This window comes from Atractosteus spatula, chromosome 9 (assembly GCF_055471065.1).
Source record: "Atractosteus spatula isolate fAtrSpa1 chromosome 9, fAtrSpa1.hap1, whole genome shotgun sequence".
NCBI classification, from domain to species: Eukaryota; Metazoa; Chordata; class Actinopteri; order Semionotiformes; family Lepisosteidae; genus Atractosteus; species Atractosteus spatula.
The window spans coordinates 52,037,986-52,056,714 of record NC_142714.1 but is presented as its reverse complement, the minus strand read 5'-3'; the positions used below and the strand labels follow the sequence as shown (position 1 = coordinate 52,056,714).

The following is an 18,729-nucleotide window of genomic DNA, read 5'->3' as shown; positions in this document are numbered from 1 at the left end:
ACTTCCCTGGTGAGGACAATACGCCACATACAGCATTAGCCTTGCTGACCACCAGCAGAGAGCAGCTAAATGAGCTGAAAGAACCCAATGCCCTCCACCTGCTTGTCACCTTTCTTATGTTCTAATATTTTGGCCAGTGAGTGTAGAATGAATTCACAGAGGAGGCCACACTAGCCGCAAAAAGAAAAAAACACAAATGAAATAATAAAAACATTCTTCAAAACTGAAACTCCAGTTCTATTTCAGACAATGATAGACAGTTACTGAGACGTTTCTGGCATGATGTGTGTGTGTGTGAGAAGTCTCAATGATTAAACCAACAGCTGCTGTATTTCTGACTGCTGACCACATGCAGGATTGGACGCCTTAATTTTGCCTTTCTGTGATGGAAGGGATACACAGCAATCTGCACTAAATACCCTCAAAGGTTCTGTTCCAAACTGAGCAACATGAGCCTTGATTCATCCCGAGAACAGGGTCAAAAGAAAAACACAGAAGCATGAGCAAATCCAGCAAATCTCAGCAAAGCTATGACAAAGTTACAGTCTTGAACAGAAACATGAATAAACATATTATCAGATAAAAAAGGCTGCAATCTGAAAATCACTGAAAAGTGGTATGTAACACAGACAGCTCACTTAGAGAGCTGGGGAGGACTCATGTCAGGCAGTGTGCGCACGGTGCAGTGAAAACCGCCAGTCACCAGTTTCCATGAATGGTGCTATTGCACTAATACTGTGAAAGACTAATAAGTACATTTTGTCCACTTAACATCTGATTCACCTGCTTCTCACAACAAAGTTCTATAGAGTTCTTCAAGACCTCCTATTCCATGGCTAACTTTACTCAGGTTACGCCCTGTAGCACCAAGCACCTGGGGTCTTGCTTGTCTTTGACCCGATCCTGCGTTGTTCCTGGTTTTTATATCCTGCTCTATGAAATTTTTCACTGTGAATGTGTCACCGTACGTTTAAGAGAAAAGCACGACAGTTTCAATCTGAAATCAGGTAGCTTTGCTCTTTTAAATTTTCCCCATAGAATCTCCCTTGGAGGTAGTGCCTTCCTGTAAAAGCCTGTGAGAAATTGAGTATGAGTGCTCTCGGGGTGGTACAGAAACTGCACTGGCTCTGGTTAGCGTGCGCTGGAGTATGCAACACTGTTGTGGTGTGCCACTGACTACCTTCCACAACGAACTGCATGCTGTTTCCTACATCTAGCAGGCATTTGCCAGTGTTCACGACAAATCGAAATTAATGTGGGCTGTTTAGCATTGCTATTGTGCAGATGTGACCTCCGTTATGTTGCAGCCTTGACTGCTTTCAGCAAACAGTGCCAATCCTTCTAACAGGGGTTCTGGGCTTTGCTAATTTTCTTAAATACGGTATTTTTCTCGATCACCCCAAACCCATCAGGTTTCAGAACAGTTTGCATGCTCAATGGGCCCTATTCTGTGCAGCTCTTTCCAGTAGTATATATGAATATGTACAAACAGAAAGTTACTAATTTCTTTAGAAAGTGGCTTGTGTATAGTAGTAAAAACATCTTCTTTAATTCTCATGTGGAAGGCTATTTAAAAACTTTCCACCATCTGCTGATCCGTTCTGCAGCCCCGTGCAGCACGACGCGGGTTTCTGTGGAAGTGCACATGTAGCAGACACGCTGTGACGCTGTGAGACACGGGCCACTCGACCAACCTGCCACGTCACCGTGCTGTTCCTCCGCTTGTCCCCCCCCAGGGCCCCCGACACAAACCAACACGAGGGGATTGTAAAGGGAGACTCAAATCTGAGCTCGGTGTTCACCTACCACTCCATTCTGCTACACTCGCCTCGATGGGGGCTGCAGCATGTGCTGATGACAGCGCAGAAGCCCCAGGGAGACCACCAGCCCTCGCCACAACCAGGGCCCCTCTGCGCTCACTGGCTGTGCTTCAGTTCCGCTCGGCGGCACAGCTCGGTCTCCAGCTGACACACTACACATAAACACGCACTAGAGCTGGAGGCACAGCTTGCTCTGACTGGGACTGGAAAGGTCTGCACATTGACTTCACTCCAAAGGGCGGCATGTGTCCAGCGCAAACCACTCATCCATGTTGTTGAAGCCGGTAACCGGGCTCTTTCACGAAACAGCTGAATGGGACCCTTTGATCATTTAGCCACTAAATACCTCAAGAGCTACATGAGCTGACTGGGCTCCTCTTTTTACTAACCTTTCTTATGTTCTTAAATACTTTTATGAAATAAAACACTGGAAAGGATCATGTGATAGATATGTACAGGGAGACGTACGAGCTAATCCCACACTGAGAGAATTTCAGCTTTGGAGCTTCTTCAGGTCTGGGTGTGCGGAGGGGGAGAGCAGGGAAGTGAGGCCCCCACACACTGGGTATAGATCTGGTGATCTGCTACAGCGCTGCTGTGAACTGGGATGGCACTGGCAGATAAGGTCTGCCCTGACTCAGTGTTAATGCCAGCATGTTGCCTGTCCTGCTTCTTTAACTGTGACACTGTACTGTCGCCCGTCCAGTTACACGAGTGCTGCAGTCGCTGCGGCACTGCCCACTCTGAGCACTCTGACACTTCTTTATTCAAGCTTATCCACATATTCTTGATGACCAAATTGTTTTGGAAAAAATAAAACGTTTTGGCGAAGAGTGTTGATGTGAGGCGGTATGGTGGTGGAGTTGTTAGCTTTGTTGCCTCACAGCACTGGGGACCTGGGCTGCTGTCTGCATGGAGTTTGCATGTTCTCCCTGTGCTCATGTGGGTTTCCTCCTGGTGCTCCGGTATTCTCCTACAGTCCAATGATATCCTGGTAGGTTAACTGGCTTTTGGGCAAGCTGGCCCTGGTGTGAGTGTGTGCGGGTCTGTGTGTGTGTCCTGCAATGGACTGGTGTCCCATCCAGGGTGTACCCCATCTTGCATCTGTTGCCTGCCTGGTTAGGCTCCAGCTCCCCATGACCCCGCATTGGATAAAGTGGTTAGAAAATGGATGGACCAAACGACTGTTGATATAGGAAACTAAACTAAACTTCCACTGTAAGGAGGTCACAGTTCCTTTAAAGGTCTGGATGTGTTTTCTGTTTCACATGTTGTCAATAAGACACCAGCTACACAGTCTTCTTGAAAGCAAGCTTATCATTAATGTGCCCAAGCTGCTTGTTTTCAGTATTAAATTATTTTCAGGCTGTTATGAGATAAGAATCAGGCAAAACAAAGAACCGACGTCTCCAATAAAACCGCACTCACACACCTTGCCGCCGTGACGATAGGGTTGCCTAGCAACAGCACCCGCGGCGAGGGAGTGCTGCTCGCATGTGGCACAAGCACTGGGATGCCATTGTGCAGAATCTGAAAACTTCACTTTTACAGCGGAGAAAACGAGCAGAGTGTGATGAGTGGCATATCTTCTGTTGCCTGTGAGCACGTGTGGGGATTTCTCTCAGCCATTTAATTTCTCTCCCAGTAGATTTCGGTCCTTGGCACAAGAATGGTCTGTTCTGGTAGTGGCTGCAGAAGCCGGAGCTGCCAACTAACTTAAAATCTTTCCGCCTCCTTAACTGTTATTGTCTGAAATATAGACTTTGGTCACAGAAGACTTACTACATTTTAATGCAAATCAATCGCTTGTCTTCAATAAAACCATAAAGATGAATGTATTAGATATTGCAGTCATTGAATGATACATTTAAGTAATAGTCACTGACTATTGAGTGTCAGCATTTTTCTGACCCTCAGTGCTGATTGCAGGGCAGGATAATCATTTATTCAGATCTTTTTCTCTTGGAACAGTCACTACAGATACCCGGAAGGCTAGTCAGATGATTTGCACACACCTCTGATTTTCTCTCCTACACTTCTTCAGTATGATGGAACAAATAAAAGACAAGCTGTCACCACATGGCTGTGTCCTGAATTCTATTCACAATGACGGGGACTGTATTTTGTATTTTTGGCCGGGTTTTAGATGCACAGTTCAGTGCACACTGGTCAGTTTCCTGTTTGATGTGATGCTGTTGCCGGCTGTAATACCCTGTGATTCCTTTTCAGCTGCGATCTGAAGAGCCTGAAAACTGTGCCTGAACAGCATGATAGCGGCTGAGTGGACACTCAGTGGACAAGGATCCATGAAATTCCCCTGCAGTCAGGAAACACCTGGGGCTTCAGCTCTCAATTCTCTACTCTGTCAGTAGTGGGTATTAAGCTTTCACAGCATTTAGAATTATACCTGCATTGCTCTTCTATTCTTAAGTCATATTTGTGAGCTTTATTTCTTAATGCTTAATCATATAATTTTGCTTCATTCTACTGTACTCATCCTGTACCTTGACTTGCACTTCAATAGGTTATACAGTCACATCATGACAGGCACAGGCATGGTGGTGCTGCAGTGAGTGCTGCTGCATCGCAGCGCTGAAGCCCTTTGGTGCTTCCTCCATGGAGTTCGGATCTTCTCCCCTGGTGAGGAGTCGTACTGGTTTCCTCCCACAGCCCAAGGACGTACTAGTGGATTTATAAACTTCTGGAGAGACTGGCCCTGGTGTAAGTGTGTGCTTGTGTCTGTGTGTGCCCCTTCAAGGACTGGCGTCCCACCCAGGGTGTAGCCCGCCTTGCGCCCGTTGCTTGCCAGGCTAGGCTCTGGCTCCCCCCCATGTCCCTGAATTGGACCTCGAAGTGTTTAGAAAAAGGATGGATGGATATTGTCACATTATTCTCATCTCAGCTTACTCTGTTCCCTGTGTAAATTAGTGCTAATTTAATTAGTGCCTTTTTGTATTTGCTGGGTATCCTCCTTTTGTTCTTAAGATGTCATACTTTTGTGCAGTTCATCATTATATATACTGAAAAGTTTTGATTTTAGGAAAACAATCTAGACATTGGCCTTTGGCAGCTTTGCCTCACCGTGCTGCACCTGGGGGCATGTTTCAAGTCGCTGGTCCTGACAGGATATCCTGTAGCTTCTCAACACCTTCACCGGAGCACATCAAAGAACGTGCACTGAGCAGACAGGAAAAGGAGCCTTGTGCAATGAGCTGAGACACAGACACAGAGTGGCAGAGCTCATTGAGCTCGTTACTTGTGTTTCAATCCTCAAGGAGACCTGGCTGGCTTTGAAATGTTTGCATTTAGTGGGCATCCTTTTGGAAAAGAGTTCACTGTTGTTGAGGAGGAGCTGTGTAGCTCAAAGTGGGGTGTGTGCCAGAAGAGTGCAGAGTGCCAGTGAAACATACAGATTCCCAAAAGACTACATTTCAGTCTGCCCCAGCCATTACAGCTGCCCAGTGCAAGTGTATGGTGCAACAGATTGATCTCCTAAAACTGCAGGGGTGGTTTGGCTTGTGTGTCTCTGTGTATTCATGCCATCCACCGCTGCCACACAGTCTGAAGATTTCAGGGTGGTTCTGAACTCTCTTTTCACTTAGCTCATTGCTGATGTCAGTGCCATGACTGCCCATCCCTCTGTCAGGGACTCCAAGCTGTATTAATACATCTGTAAAGGGCAGAAGGATAGTCACAGACACGTCAATTTCCATTTTCTGTAGTGTTATTCTAATTGCTTCAAGAAACCCAACTTTCAGCACAATAAGGTTAGAAACAATGGAAATGGCTGTGGGGAATATAATCGAAAAACAGTACAAGAACAAACCTGTAATGCCATGAATTTTAAGAGATAGGATTGTATACAGTATATACTGTATAATATACAGTATTTGTCATCAAACCTTCAAAACGTAAAATAAATACTGAGGTAAATCACAGCAACATTCCACCCTGGCATATCACATTCACTGTAAAGGCAGTATTATTGAAAACAGAAGCATTCAAACAAAGAGGACTCAGCTGTACTTGTATAAAAAGAGGTAGCAGGACTGTAGTCACATCCTGCGATATTTCATTTCCTGTGAATGGCATCATCGTGTTTCCTATGCACGCTTCACTATTATCATAGAAACCATGACAACCACAGATATTAATATGAATACAGAAGTATTTCAGTATTGTGCTGGCTTCTGGTGGAGATCCAGTCAGATGCTTTTCATGGCATCATTATCGAATTTCAGTCATTCTGTTCTGCTCAAACCATTTGGGTTTGAACTCTTGCCTTGAGCAGGTTGAATAAGGTATGTTAATGACAGCAATAGTGCTTCATCAGAAAATCACAAGCAAAACAAAAAGAGATAGTCAGCACATGTGTTTCCATAAAACAAACTGTCTTCACAGGGACGTATAACGTCATTCGAACCCTTTCTTCTATATTAGAAATTAGAAACGAGCGAGTTCAACTAAGTTCAGAGATAAGCAGGATTTAATTGAAGGCATCCAATTTGACAGAAATCATGAACTGAAAGCCAAGACGAGAGTGTCCAGTGCTCCCAGTCTTTATTTCTGGTGTGGAGACTCCGCAGCAGCGGTGGGAGGTCACAGCAGGTGCCCCAGAGACAGAGCGGACAGGGCTGTGGCGACCAGCGTGAGAGAGGGGAGCGCCAGGCCAGCGCCGGCGGGGATGAAGGGCTCGGTGTGCCTCATCAGCCAGTCCCGCTCCTTCCTCAGGCCCTGCTGCTCCAGCTCCGGCACCAGCTCCTTGCGGATCTGGCGGTAGTACCTGTCCAGCCAGTCCACCTGCAACACAGAACGCGTGGCGCTCATTACCTCAGCGTGGCGTCTGACCATGCTTCTCATGGGTCACACAAGGAAGGTCAGATCCTAATCTCACCTCCTTCCACTCTCCTGTGTATACTGTACTGTATATAAGTGTAAATCTCACCTTCTGGACCTCCCTTTGCGCACCCCTGCCGCCACCCTATCCACACCCATGCAGCAGCTCCCTGGCTCATTCCTCAGGAAACAGGTGGGGGAGGACCAGTCAGCCTCGTCCTCATAATCAGGCCCCTGTATCCTCCGCTGGGTGACTTACACCAGGCAACCTCTAATACATTCATCCCTCTATCGCATTCATTAGGATCCAGCCGAACTACTAAAATGACACGCGCTGGAGGCAAATTGCGAAACCATCCTGCTCCTGAGTTTCCTACATCAGGGCTGCTGGGTGTACAGTAGGTAATACTGGTCATTGTTTCTTAACGCCTGGGTGTGATACAAGGAGTTGTGGGCATTGTGTAAAACACATTATGCAAAACAATGAATTCAAAGCTTAAACGGAGCAGGATCTTCAGGGAGAGGACATACAGTATCCCTGGTCCTTGGCAACCTGAAGCCAGAGCTCTGATGACATCGCTGCCAGCAACAGTCTCCAATTTCTATTTCCACACGATCCGTTAAAGCTTTTTAAGCAGCATGTGAACGATGTGACTATGCCACTCATTGCTGCTGCATGCTCTAGACGGAGCCACACGTCAGATTCTTTAACCCGAGTAGTTGCTGGCTTTGCATGAAAATCCCCCAGGTTGAGATAAGATCAATGGGACCGTGAAGATAGTTGCCGTAGTGTGCTTCCGAGGGGGTTTTGGAGGAAAATCTCCACACGTGCACCCTTCAGCAGCACCTTAGGCCATTTTGTATTTTTGAAACGAAACGAGCAGGTATAGAAAGAAAATGTCATTGCCCGGGTCAGGGCCTTCACCTGTTCTCTGCTCAGGAGGGAGGTGTCTATCAGCTTCCTGTCATACGGGACCAGCGACACCGTTTCAAATGTCAGGTAAGACCAGCCGAACTGCGGCAAAAACACACAGAAGACTGCAGTGAGTCACTGTGAAATGACACAGAGAACAATGAAGGGAACGAGCTCTGCCCCTTCCAACAAGTCCCTTAAAACAGGAGACAGGAGGAGGGCAGAGCAAGAGAATCTGTCCTGACATTCTGGTATCCTGTACTGAATTTCTCTTGCAATGAAAGCTCTTGGAAGCACTGCTGGAACACTACAGATTGTCCCCCGTCTCCTCCTTCCCTCCCCTGACTCAAAAGTGATCCTTTGCAAATGGTCTTGTCAGATTTCACTCATGATGTATGATTACGCCGTACTCCACATCGCGAGCTGTCTTGCAGAACAGAAATGTTATGAGGTACACAAGAAAATGTGTTAATTCATGTCTTGCACATGTGGAATTGTATGTCTTGTTAAGGATTTGGTATTGGAAGTGGGCTTTGGACCGACCTGATTTTAAAGAACATCCCAATTTTTGTATGTCATCTGCCCTGATTGAGAACATTCTGATACAGATACATTGATGGACATCTCTATGATAAAAATCAGGCAGGTAGTTTGGAATTAAAACCTTACTTTTGTTTCTGCTTCCACTGCAACAGCAACATCTTCTATTCTTATGCCAAACTCATTGTCTTGGTAATACCCTGGCTCTAGGAAAACAGACAAGGGTTAATACAGGTCAGCCCTGTGCTCCAAGGGTCCTAACATGTCAGAATAATCAGAAAACAATTTGTGACAAATGTTTACGCTATGTGGTTCAATGAAACGAGACCATTTCGTTGCACAAAGTATTCTGATGGCATGAAGCAACAGTAAAACAATGCTCACTACTGTGCTGTTTGTTTGCAAACACATTATTCTGCTTCTTCAAACTCTGCCACTCAGCATGGGATTTTTGTCAAGGTAGCAGCATCAGCAGGCTGAACATTTCTGAAAAGTAACTCCGCAAGTGTCATGAGTGTCAGGGAGAAATAAAAGCTATTTGGTTATCAATTCCTAAAACTACCTTCCATACTAAGACACATCATTCTTGGTGAAAGGTGGACAGTGATCATAAAGGTGGTCCGGTGGTGCTGAACTGTCGTCATGTGGCTCGCTTGTCTGAGTTGCTCTAGAAAGGGGAGTCTTCAGGATCAGGGTTGTAGAGGGTAGCGCATGTCTTACCTATAGAGGTGAACATTCCCTTTTCGAATGGAACGTTATTGGACTGAAAGCCTACAGGCCCTGTGGGGGGAGATCACAAGGGGATGAGTGCACGATAAGGACATTTGCCAAAAATAAAGCTTTAAGGGTTCTGAATGTAACTTTAAAGTAAATTCTAGGCATAAAGACCATAAAAGCTATATTTTCTAAAGGTAGTATGACACGCAGAAAAAAGCTTATAAAAATAGTTTTGGTCTATGCCTTTAAATGTGAACTCAGACTCCTGAGTCCCTGTCAGATCTGTACAGAACAGGGCAGCGGAACCCCAGTCCCCGAAGGACAGAAGTTTTCTCATTTCCTTTCCACCTGAGTTCTGGAGCGGCTGGAGGCCTACAGTATAAACCCTGCTGGAGGACCGGAGCTGGGCTCTCCCGGTGAACACAGAGAAGTCCTCACCAGGGCTGTGATCACTCTCGTCTCAGAACAGGAAGGGGGACCTCCCAGTGGGAACTGGAATACTGCCGTCCCTACCGAGCGCTCTTACATTCATGGACGCTGAAGTAGTTTCCGATGCCATGACCTGTTCCATGGCCATAATTCAGACCCACATCCCACAGTGCCCTCCGTGCCAGCATCTCGATGTTAATACCTGGCACAGAGAAACACACGGGGCTCAGCGATGCAGATCATTTCCGGGTCTCGTGCTTTGATTTCATGGTATATAACGATCACAGGATTTATTTTGTCATCATTTCCCAAACATACAGTATATATACAGTTTCTAGCAATATGTATAAAGTACATACCGAACTGAAAATATGCTATGTGTTTTATAGAAAAATGTCTTAAAAAGACAAGATTTTTTGTGACGTACACAAGGTTTAAGTTACAAAATCGTACACAATATAAAATATAGTAAAGAAGACTAAGTACAAAATGTATACTTTACTTCTGTGCTTCCTGATAACAGTCTGTCTTTTCCAGTCATGTGTATATTGTTTTGATGGTGAACACATACATAAAAAATCTATAAGCATTGAACACTTTCTCTTCAACAGTCTGTTGCTCAGAAGAATACGTTAAGTTCTGTACCTCTCTGCACCACTCTCTGGGCTACTAAGCTGTTAAGAAACAGTGTCTCATTTAACCGGTAAGAAACCTGCCTCTAGTCCCAGCTGGGAAGACAAGTCTTGATAGATCGATATTTCCCATCAGCACTCGGGTGAATGCCTCCTGCGTTTCAGAAACAGAGAAGAGTTTGGTGTGACTTTGCGGACAAAGTGGATCAATTGTTTGCCGTTGTGTTGTGGAGTAAAGGCTCTGTGTTACAGTGCCCATGGAAGTACAGGCTTCCTTCTGACTCTGTCACCCTCTGTCACCTTTTGGAAGTCTGTGGGCGTGCCCCAGTGCACTGTGCGGGTGATGTCAGTCGTCCCATCCCTAGGATGAAAGGATGAAAAAATAAAAGGATGGATAAATGTAAAAGTAAACCCGAGCTACAACGATGTTATAAAGAAAACTGACCTGGCTGCTCTTCCGAGCGAAGCAGACAGACACAGTGTGCAGAATGTGCAAAGTCCTCAGGTCTGCTCTGAAACTTCAAACTGAACAGGCTGAGCAAGATCAGAAGATACAGGAAGCAGAAACTGGGCTAAAGGAACAATGGTGAACATCTGACACAGACTTGCCAAGCAGAAAGGGAAAGGTGATTCTCCTGGGTTCGTGGTCATTAGATAGGAATTTTTCTGCAAAGAGTAACAACAAAACAATGGTCTGTCAAGCAGGCAGATGGTGTTTTCTGTGTACTTCAGCACTTACAGGTACTGGCCTCCAGAGTCAATGAGATACATCTCATCAACACCCAGGTTCCTGTTGGTCTCGTTGCTGGGGCTGCCAGACACAACCGAAGATAACAGTCAATAACTGAGAAACGCATCTTTGCACAGGGAAGTGAACAGAGGAAACATGTTTGAAAAATAAACAAAGGAAAAGCCTTTTGACAAACACATATCTGCAGAAAGAGAGAACCATCTATTGTTCTGATATTATAACATCAGAACTGCTACTGCCTGGGAGTGCTCCTACTTGGAGGATCCTACTCATAGTATTGTGATTGCGGAAATGCAGAAAGTTCAGTACCTGTAATGAGCCAGAGCAGCATTTGGTCCGCTGGCAGATATGGTTGCAAAGCTTGGTCCTACGCAGTTAGACTGCATACTGAAAAAAAAGTATAAATGTTTCTAAAAAACAGTGGCACCATTGTTATTTCTTTTCTGTTCCAGCCAATTTGCAATTTTCTATTGCTAATCAGCTGAGCCCCTTGCTCATAAACAGCACAGGAGGGGTGTGCCCTCTGCAGTTTTTCACACCGAGGGTCCCACAGCTCCTACAGCTGTTACCGGCAGTGACGCGGCTCCGAGTTCACCGGCGCGCACCCGAGCGAGCGATCGCGTCTCACCTGCGCTTTTCTTCCACATAGCGGGCGGCGGACAGCTCGGTCTCCTTCCCCGCGGGCACGCTCTCCTCCAGCCACACGAGGAGCTGGATCACGGCCACTGCATCCCTCACCTGTGGAGCAGCACAGACGGGTCCCCTCTCAGCGCACCGTGCTCGGAGCGCCAGGACCCGCAGCGCGTCAGACTCGTCCCGTGTGAGTCCAGGAGCACAGCCAGACACCCCCTGGGCCTACAGCTCAGCCCAGGCCAACCCAGCTGCTCTGTGTGTGTGTGCGTGCGCGTGTGTGCGTGCTCATATGGAGGATTAATCCTAATCGATTTATTTTCTGGCAATAAAATCCTTTCCAGCGGGAGATGAAAAAATAAATGAAAGCAAAGTGAAAATGGGAACAGGAGGAAAGGTAGACACACTGATTTCAAAGGCTCAGTTAATTCTCCCCCACCGTGAAGAACTGTCAGCGTTAGTTGCCTTGTACACCTACATGAGCTTTCCTCAGGGCTCTCTGCTCGGTGGCATCCTTCACTGATTTAGTGATGAGGACAGGAGAGTAGGCGCTGGTCAGGATCTTCTCCTGTAAGAGAATCAAGGCACAAAGCAGGGTGATGAGGATGACGACAACGATGATGGTGGTGATGATGATAGCAGCGCTATCGATCATTTACCTCTGGGGTAATCAGCTCGTACAAAGCATAGTTAGTGTATTCTGTTCCAATCCAAACTCTCGCGCCGATGGTCACGTCAACATAGTTCACAATATGTGCCCGTACGTCTTTGTAGGACAGTATCTGAGTGCAGTTCGCACTTTGACAGCCCGCATTCAGATATTCCTCTATCTCTTTGGTCACGCGACCTGGGTGTAAGAAAAGCCTGTTCAGTGTAGAAGAAAAAGAAACATTCCGTTAGGACGACTTGCCCAGAACGTCACCCCTTATCTCTTCTGTACGCCCACATGTCTCAGTGTGAGAATGTTCTGGATTTCCCTCCGCAAGCATCAGGCCTGGCGCAGCAAGAAACTTCTTACCAACCTAATGAAAAAATACTCGATCTAAAGGAGAACTGCAAAAAAAAGTCATTAGCCTGCCACATGAAGAAAGAATATTTTAATTGCACTCATTTAAAAAAGTTTGATCTGAGGTTATTTTCTACCCCTTTTAGAAATCCTGGTCTTGATTTGTCTTGGCTAGGGGACAGTGAAACGAATGCAGCTCCAGCCCTGGGAGTGCTCCTGGGCCGTACTGTGACTACAGAGTGCCCAGGCTCATCCTGATCCCCAGCAACTGCCCCAAGCAGTGACCTCTAGGGCATATGGCTGCGGCCCCAGTCCTGGGACACGTGGAGACTCGGGTCCTCTCTGGGCCACCTCCTCGGCGACTGGCATCTCACCAGATCCGGTCGAGGGCCAGCAACGTGTACGAGTAGAAGAAGGGGTTGTAGGGGATGTCTTTCCCTCTCAGATTGAAGAGCCCTGAAATGGACAAGAGAAAGGCATCAGTGTCTCTCCCAAAGGCTTCAGGGTTTGACAGCAGCATCCCCATCCTTCAGTTACAACTCCAGTAGCCCCTCAGCAGCTCCACATGGCTGATCAAATATCCAAAGACAGTGTGCTACAACCTCCCTTGCTTAGCTGGCAAAGGCACTCTCTGGGGTTCGAGCCTGGGTCACATCACTAGCCGGCTGTGACCAGGATTCCCTGCGGGGTGGAGCACAGTCAGCTGAGCACGGCCGAGGGGAGGGTGGGATTGTTCTGGTGGGGTTCTCTAAGCTCTCAGTGATGCAGCACGCCCAGTACCCCCCCGGGCTCTTACAGGCTTACAGTGCTGTTGCTGACAGACGTCCCCCTCCTCCCACACGCAGCTGTTCCTGCGGCCGTGGCTGGAAGGGGGCAGGTCAGAGGAGGCTGCCTGCACTTCCTCATTCTCTGTTCTCCCCGTGTGCGGTGGCAGGCTTTACAGTTGTGAGTCAAGCATGACAAACACAGACTTGGCCGTTTGAATGTGGGGGGAGATTGTGGGCGATTCAGATTTTTGTTTAAAAGAAATAAATAAGAGAAAGACTCATGCCTTCCATTTCTTCTGGTCAATGGGTTCCCATCAATGGGTTGGCAGTGCTTTCAGTCATTCAGATTTAATATCACATAAATACTTTTTTTGACCTCATAATACGTGCTACTACAGTTGCATTATCATACTGTATTGTGCAAAAAAAAACCTTGCAGGCATGATATATTTGTGGAACTCCTGCTGAAAGGGAGAGAGCGCCGTGCCAACTTGCCACGGTCAGCTGTCACCAGGCCCAGCGCAGCGAAAGACCTTACAGGCAGTCTCATCCAGCGCGGAGAGCAGGACCGCGGTGGGCTTGTAGGGGCTCTTCCTCATCTGCTGTCGGATCTCTTCCACCTTCATCTGCCAGGTCCTCTCTGCCACAGGGAGAAGCAGAGCATGACAGAAAGGAGATAAACATTGATAAAAATATATTTAAAAAACAATATATACCTCAGGCTCGCAATCACTATTAACTTTATGGTTTTTCACATCTGCTCTGATTGTGATTACCCAGAAATAAGTCCTAAAGGGGAAATAACCCTCTATTACTCACAAGCTGTGCTGCTGCCCTCCCTTCTCTGCTCCATAAGGACATGATAACCTGCTGTGACAATATCCTTAAAAATCGAATGAAACATTTTTATTGCTGCGGTAATGGTGCCATTCAAGGAAAAATGGATTGCCTTTATCTGTGACCTGTATTGTCTCCCTTCAGATAAGGAAAACACTTCAAAGAGTCAGACACACCTGTGACGCCGTCAGGCAGCTTTGTGATTGGCTCTGAAGGGGCAGCAGGGCGGTCCTTCCACACCTTGTCAATCAAGTTATAGGGCAGGGACTTCAAAATGCGATTGGCTGGGTCCAGCTTCCTGCTGTAAGCCTTCCATGTGTCTAAGGAGCAGAGAGCCAGCAAATGAAAAACAAAAATTCTTAGAAGAAGAAAAAAGGCACAAATGTTAATTGTAGCATTTTCCTAACTTAAAAAGGGTGATTCTGTTTTTTCCACTTAAAGAAGCAATATTTCTATCTTTCTTGTATTTGCCTTTAGAGACCTATCAAAGACATAGTTAAGCATTGTTTGAGAGATTAAATCCTAAAAATCTCAGGTGCTGCTAAGATTAAATGTTTACAATTTCAGAAACAGCAGTTCAGCGAAAATGTATTTGTTCAGCTTTTTGGCAGGAAGATTAGTTTCTCCACATAAGGAAAGAAACAAACAAAACGACTGCAGAGGAGACGCAGTTGAGGAATGAGAGAGATCTTGCAAGCACTGGTTAGAATGTATGGTTTAGTGTCCATGTTCTGCTGGAATGTGGTCCACCAATCTTCAAGACTTTCCAGCTCATGAGCTTTCACTCACTCCTGCCAAGCCCATCATTAGACTTTGCGATCCCCTCAGCATTTCTGATGTTCGGACTGCTCCTCCTCACCTATGGAGAAGAGGAAGGGGTCGAATCCGACCTGCTCCCCCTGGGCAAGCTCTTGGATCAGCCAGTCTGCAGTGCTGTCGATGTAAGCTGAAAGACACCAGCACAGCAGGGAGGGCTCAAGCAGCAGGGCAGCAATGCAAGAATAAGAATCAAATGCCACCAAAGAACACTTTACAAACAGATTCATTTTAACCTTCAGTACACTGTTATCTACTAATAAGGGTCTGTTTTTACAAGGAAAATGGCCCTTTACCGCTACCAGTTTGTCTTCACCCTGCCGGTCTGTTTTTGTAAAGGTGATAGCGCATATTTGCCGCATGGTTATTCAGACATCAGAGATGTGAGACTGGGTGAGAAGTGAGTGCATGATTCACACACACATCATCGGGTCTCGTAGGTTCTGAATATCTTCAGTGCTCATAGCTCATACACCAAGGAGACAGGAAGGCCTGGTTCATGTGAGTGCATGTGTTTTTATGCATGGTCCTGTGCTTTAAATAGCTTCAGATCATGACAAGAGTGTTACAATTTAAAGGAAAAGGACACTGTGAGTGAGTGCCCTCTCAATGGTCCACAAGACACCTTGATTCTGAACATGTGTGCATGAGACATTCAGTGCTTTGGAACATCCTAATCTGTTGAATTACAACTGATCTATAAGCCTTTTTTAATCAAAGCCTGAATGCTCAAGCTACTTTCATGGGTAAAAGAGCTTAAATGCAAGAAAAATCTGCAAATGAAAACACTAAAAACACTGAATTACGCAGCCCCCTGCATGAATACTTCATGGAGTTACAGCTGCTTGTCTGGTGCAGAGTGGCCACCAGCTCTGCACACTGGGACAGGGCAGTCTGAGCCTGGCCCCGAATCTCTGCATGTGTCTGGCTCCACTCACAGGCCCTGACCAGCTCCCAGTTACAGTCCATCTGGCGCTCGGCCTGGGTCCAGTACCGACTGTCGGTCCACAGAACCGCCTTCCCCTGCGTCACCACTGCCGTGCCTGGGGAGAGACAGCACCTGCTCTTCACCTCCTGCTTGTTGGGAAACAGACGTTTTAGGATTTCGAAAGAGAGGACGGGACAAGCTGCTGGGCAGAGCAGTCGAGCGAGCCGATCGGGGCGGATTACCTGCGGAGCCGCTGAACCCCGAGATCCAGGTATGCCCGGCGTCTCGCTCTGCAATGTACTCGCTCTGGGAAGAGGACAGACAAACACGGATGACTTGTTTTGCATGACAAGGCCGCTCTCACTGGCCTGTGAGTAAGGGGAAGGGGGCGTGGGGCTGATTTCAATTGGTCCTGTATGCTTTCTAACGGCTGCAGATGGTTTAAACCTGCTTCACCCCGGTAGAGCAAAACGTTTATATGGTTTGAAACATTTTTTTTCATGGAAAGAATAGACGTTCTCTGCACATCATCAAAAGAGTTACTTTACTGACAGAAGTCAGTAATACAGTAAATAAATGCATAAATAAGGCAACTGTAGCTTTTTCTACAACAAAGCCTTTGAAAGTAGTAATAAAGTGATCAGAACTGCTTCTCTTATTGTGTTCTGGTATCACGAGCTTTAGAATATTTGGTAAATGTGGAGAAAAAATAATTCCATAAGAGAGGAATACTGGTAACCCGGCAGAGGGCGCTGTGCTCTCCAGGGAACTGCAGTGAGAGTGGGAATGGTCTGCAGCTGTACCAGGTGGGCATCGGTGGCCGGAATGATGTAGGCGTGGATGTTTAGGGGCTCCATCTCCTTCCTCAGAGCCTGGAGCCTAAGCGAGGTGTTGACTGCAGTGGGAGGAAGATACTGCAACACAAAGAGAGATGGATCAGGCAGGAGAGCTCTGCTAAACCCAACACTCTTGACTCTGCGACTGACGGAGTGGCGTTGTCTTATCGCACAAGGGTCCGGTGCACTGCCGTTCCCTGCGCTGCTGTGGTCAAGCTGTCACTTTCTCACTGATTCAAGACACCCCTTCAACATTCAACAGTGCCACTCTTCAGGGGCCTCAGGATGCTTTTCAATCTTCTACCTCCGTACGGTTTAATAGCACTGACTGTATACTCACAACTCTTGCTCACGGTCATAATTAATAAGGTCTGATGAGCTGTGCGCTGAAGGTGGATTCTAACCACACGAATGTGCCAGTTTTAGACCGGTGTTTGGGGATAAAGAACAGACTCAGAAGACACTCTCTCTTAGCCTCAATGTGATTAAGGAGGCTCTGTTCTCCTTGCTGGACGTCTGGGGTGTAGGAGTTGATTTATTCTCTCTCCCTTCCCTATTCTGGACATATCCGTGCCCAGACCAAGCCGGCCTCCCTGAGACTCTGTTTAAACACCCAGTCCTCAGGGAGCTGGGCTAAAGAGCTGTGGCCAAGGGATAAAACACTACACTACTGAGGCTTTCATACAGAGGCCCTCTGACAGCACTCCTTTTTCACTGTTTGTCTTCCTAGATGACACAATGCCGTCGAACTCGCTCTGTTTAGCCTGTAGTTTTCTGCGGACACTCCAGTCGGAGAAGTGACAGCCCAGAGATGGCTGCGGTCGTACCGGGGGCGTCGCTGAGCAGTTCCTCGCGCTGGTTTGTCCCATGCCAGGCTGGGCAGCCCCGCCGGCGTCCTGCAGCAGCCCTGCGACAGCACAAACGCATGGAGGAGGACACAGTGAAACAGTGCTCCACTCCTGAGCGCCTGCAGCTTCCTGACCGGAATCTCCCCACCACACCTGGTCTGCTGGCCTTATCAGGCTGTGTGCACCGATACGGAGCTAGGTGACAGAGAGGCTGTGTAAGAGCTTTCACGACAGCAGAGGCAGCGACAGGCCAGATGCAGCTTGTCCCAGGTTGCAGCCATTTTCTACTGTCTGTTGAGGGCTGGTGTATATAAGGCCATGAGTAATGTACTGTAGCTTCCAGTCTGTAGCTGTAGGTCTGGCACAGTGGAGCAGTAATAATAATAATAATAATAAATCAATACAGTTGTAATTGATTATCCAAATGCATGTGTAAACATAATTTGCAAAATGAGTTGAGTTAAAGTAGGACTTCAGATTTGCTGTCTTTTCTTTCCTACATGGAACTGAAACATTTCCTCTTAATATAGAATAAAAGCCACTTTATTAAGTCAGCTCTAAGACACCAGCCTATGCACCCCAATTCCACATCCAGGTTCATCCTTCCTGATACAGGACGAAGGACAAGAAGTCACCTGCCATGACCCGCAGCGCTGAAGAGTTTCACAGGCTCGGAACTGCTCACAGGAGTGAAGAACATGCTCGACTTCCCAGGTAACCTTGATTCCGCCCAATCTAACTACGTCCACTCAAAACATTCCAATAAAGCCCAGAAGTAACATTGCTGCCAGAAAAATAGGCTTTTCTGAAGTAGTTTCTGTCCATCTGATTCAGTGTGAAACAAATGCGCACACATCAGTGATCCACGATGAAAACATTGCACCATTACACACAGCGGTGCTGTCCAGACTGAATGTGACTGAAGGGACGAGGCAGCTGCCTGGCAATACTGCAGCCCAAACTCAGGAGTCTCAACAGCAAGACTAACGCAAACCATAATAGCACGTGGAAGAAAAGTAAATTGAAACTCTACCTCCTAGGGCGAAAACCAAGAACAGTATCCCAAAACGTGGAGCCATCACGTGGAGTCCGTCCTCTTCACAGCAGAGCCACAGCTGGGCGCGTGTAGTGTACCCTGCCCTGCAGCAGCAGCCCTGCTCTGGGACTCTCCAGCTTGCCTGCAGATAGGGCGACTCTCGTGTAGCAATCATGTGGATAGCATGTGGAAGGGGAGGACCTTTCCAGGATATGGGATGGCTTCATGCTGCGTCCTTACACACTTAAGTGATACAAACTGCCCTTCTTTTAACAGCAAGCTGTTTGACTTTGAACTTGCGTGCGTGCTGAACACTGAACACTGAACTCTGCACGTGCAGTCCCAAGGCTCTCTAGCTATGGTTCATTTGCTGTTCCCTTTCCTTCA

General features: G+C 47.0%; 1 protein-coding gene across 1 annotated transcript; it reads right to left on the bottom strand.

Annotated features, from left to right (window-relative positions):
* Positions 1-5,529: 5,529 nt before the first annotated feature.
* xpnpep2 (X-prolyl aminopeptidase (aminopeptidase P) 2, membrane-bound) lies at positions 5,530-18,478 on the bottom strand. The gene is made up of 21 exons (XM_088925767.1): positions 18,340-18,478; positions 17,286-17,365; positions 16,426-16,536; positions 15,865-15,928; positions 15,633-15,737; positions 14,738-14,824; positions 14,055-14,198; positions 13,580-13,681; positions 12,649-12,730; positions 11,928-12,132; positions 11,747-11,836; positions 11,267-11,376; positions 10,948-11,025; positions 10,627-10,698; positions 10,188-10,248; positions 9,972-10,041; positions 9,353-9,457; positions 8,830-8,889; positions 8,239-8,315; positions 7,582-7,671; positions 5,530-6,620 (listed from the first exon to the last, which is right to left on the bottom strand). Exons 1-21 carry the CDS (start codon positions 18,383-18,385, stop codon positions 6,420-6,422), a joined length of 2,040 nt encoding a protein of 679 aa, XP_088781893.1. The 5' UTR covers positions 18,386-18,478; the 3' UTR covers positions 5,530-6,419.
* Positions 18,479-18,729: the final 251 nt, after the last annotated feature.

Coding starts and splice junctions, on each gene's coding strand:
- xpnpep2 (XM_088925767.1), bottom strand. CDS start 18,385: ATGGCTCCACGTTTTGGGATACTGTTCTTGGTTTTCGCCCTAGGAG. Junction 12,133..12,648: donor CTGGCCCTCGACCGGATCTG/GTGAGATGCCAG, acceptor TACACTGAACAG/GCTTTTCTTACACCCAGGTC. Junction 7,672..8,238: donor CAGTGGAAGCAGAAACAAAA/GTAAGGTTTTAA, acceptor TTTTTGCCGCAG/TTCGGCTGGTCTTACCTGAC.